Source organism: Octopus bimaculoides, chromosome 26, assembly GCF_001194135.2.
Source record: "Octopus bimaculoides isolate UCB-OBI-ISO-001 chromosome 26, ASM119413v2, whole genome shotgun sequence".
Taxonomy (NCBI): Eukaryota; Metazoa; Mollusca; class Cephalopoda; order Octopoda; family Octopodidae; genus Octopus; species Octopus bimaculoides.
In genome coordinates this window covers 11,093,909-11,095,574 of record NC_069006.1, presented here as the reverse complement: position 1 = coordinate 11,095,574, position 1,666 = coordinate 11,093,909, and the positions used below count along the sequence as shown (strand labels likewise).

The 1,666-nt window shown below is 46.6% G+C and overlaps 1 protein-coding gene across 1 annotated transcript in view; it reads right to left on the bottom strand.

Annotated features, from left to right (window-relative positions):
* Positions 1 to 1,666, bottom strand: part of LOC106873825 (uncharacterized) — a 34,029-nt gene that overhangs the window by 17,410 nt on the left and 14,953 nt on the right. The window contains exon 3 of the mRNA XM_052976905.1: positions 842 to 1,660. Coding sequence (XP_052832865.1) covers positions 842 to 1,660 — 819 coding nt within the window. The remainder of the gene's footprint in view (positions 1 to 841; positions 1,661 to 1,666) is intronic.

Genomic DNA, 1,666 nt, shown 5'->3' with positions numbered 1-1,666 from the left:
ATATATAAATATATATATATGTGTGTGTGTGTGTGTGTGTGTATCATCATCATCATCGTTGTTGTTTAACGTCCGCTTTTCATGCTAACATGGATTAGACGGTTTGACTGAGGACTGGTGAACCAGATGGCTGCACCAGGCTCCAGTCTGATCTGGCAGAGTTTCTACAGGTGGATGCCCTTCCTAACGCCAACCACTCCGAGAGTGTAGTGGGTGCTTTTTACGTGCCACTGGCATGAGGACCAGTCAGGCAGCACTGGTAACGACCATGCTCAAATGTTGCTTTTTACGTGCTTTTTATGTTGCTTGAACAGGTGCAACAGGTATACCATGATCAGGTGTTGAAGTGATCTCAGAGCAATGTGAGATGAGGTGTTTTGCTCAAGAACACAACACACCACCCGGTCTAGGAATTGAAATCATGATCTAGCGATTAAGAATACAACACCCTAATCACTTGGCCATGTACCCTCACAAATATATATATATATAGTTAAAAAATCTTTGAAAATGAAAATTTTAAAGGGGACACTCGGGATTGAACCGGGGACCTCTCAATCTGCAGTTGAATGCTCTACCACTGTTTGTTAGTATTTGTCCCATGTAGAAAAACTTTAGTGTGAAAAAAAGAATCAATACAATTCTTACAAATGTTTGAGATTTACAGCTTAAATATTTCACAATTTGTGCCTCTGACTCTCACATATGAACATGAGAATGCCCCAAACCCCATCGGTGGAAGAATGAGGTAATTAAAAATATATGTTACAAATTAAACTCCTTATGTACTCTGTTAGTATATAAAATACCCTTGTTATATATGATATACTCATCGACATACCTGTGGTTTGAGGCTGGGCTAAAGGCTGATTATATCCTATAGCTGATTCGGAAGTGAAGCCTGGTGGCACAGGTGGACGGGATTTTGTGGCACTTGTTGTTGGTGGAGGTACATACCCAGGTGGTGCAGGAGGCTGACCTTGACCTTGGCCCGACACTGGTGGCTGTGAGTAGCCTCCTGACTGGGGTGCAGCATAGCCAGGTTGTTGACCCTGATAGCCTTGAGGCTGCTGGTTTGGATACCCTTGTTGTTGATTGTAGTATCCTTGTGGTTGCTGGTTAGGGTACCCTTGGGATTGCTGTTGAGTAGGGTAGCCCTGAGGCTGTTGCTGATTAGGGCAACCTTGTTGTGGTTGCTGTTGATTAGGATACCCCTGTGGCTGCTGTTGGCTTGGGTAGCCTTGTGGTGGCTGCTGGGTTTGGTACCCTTGTGGTGGTTGCTGGTTAGGGTACCCCTGTGGTGGTTGTTGGTACCCCTGTGGTTGCTGTTGGTTTGGGTACCCCTGTGGTTGTTGCTGGGTTGGGTACCCTTGTGGCTGTTGCTGGGTTGGGTACCCCTGCGGTGGTGGCTGTTGTTGGTTGGGGTAGCCCTGTGGTGGTGGTTGCTGGTTGTTGTATCCTTGTGGCTGTTGCTGGTTGTTGTATCCTTGTGGCTGTTGCTGGTTTGGGTACCCCTGCGACTGTGGCTGGGTAGGGTACCCTTGCGACTGCTGTTGTGGGGTAACATTCGATTGAGTAGAAGGTGGTAGAGTTGGGTATCCAGCTTGTGAATGAGGTGCCTCAGGGGCTGCTTGCTGTGAAGAAGGGGTGTCATCAGAATCTAAAA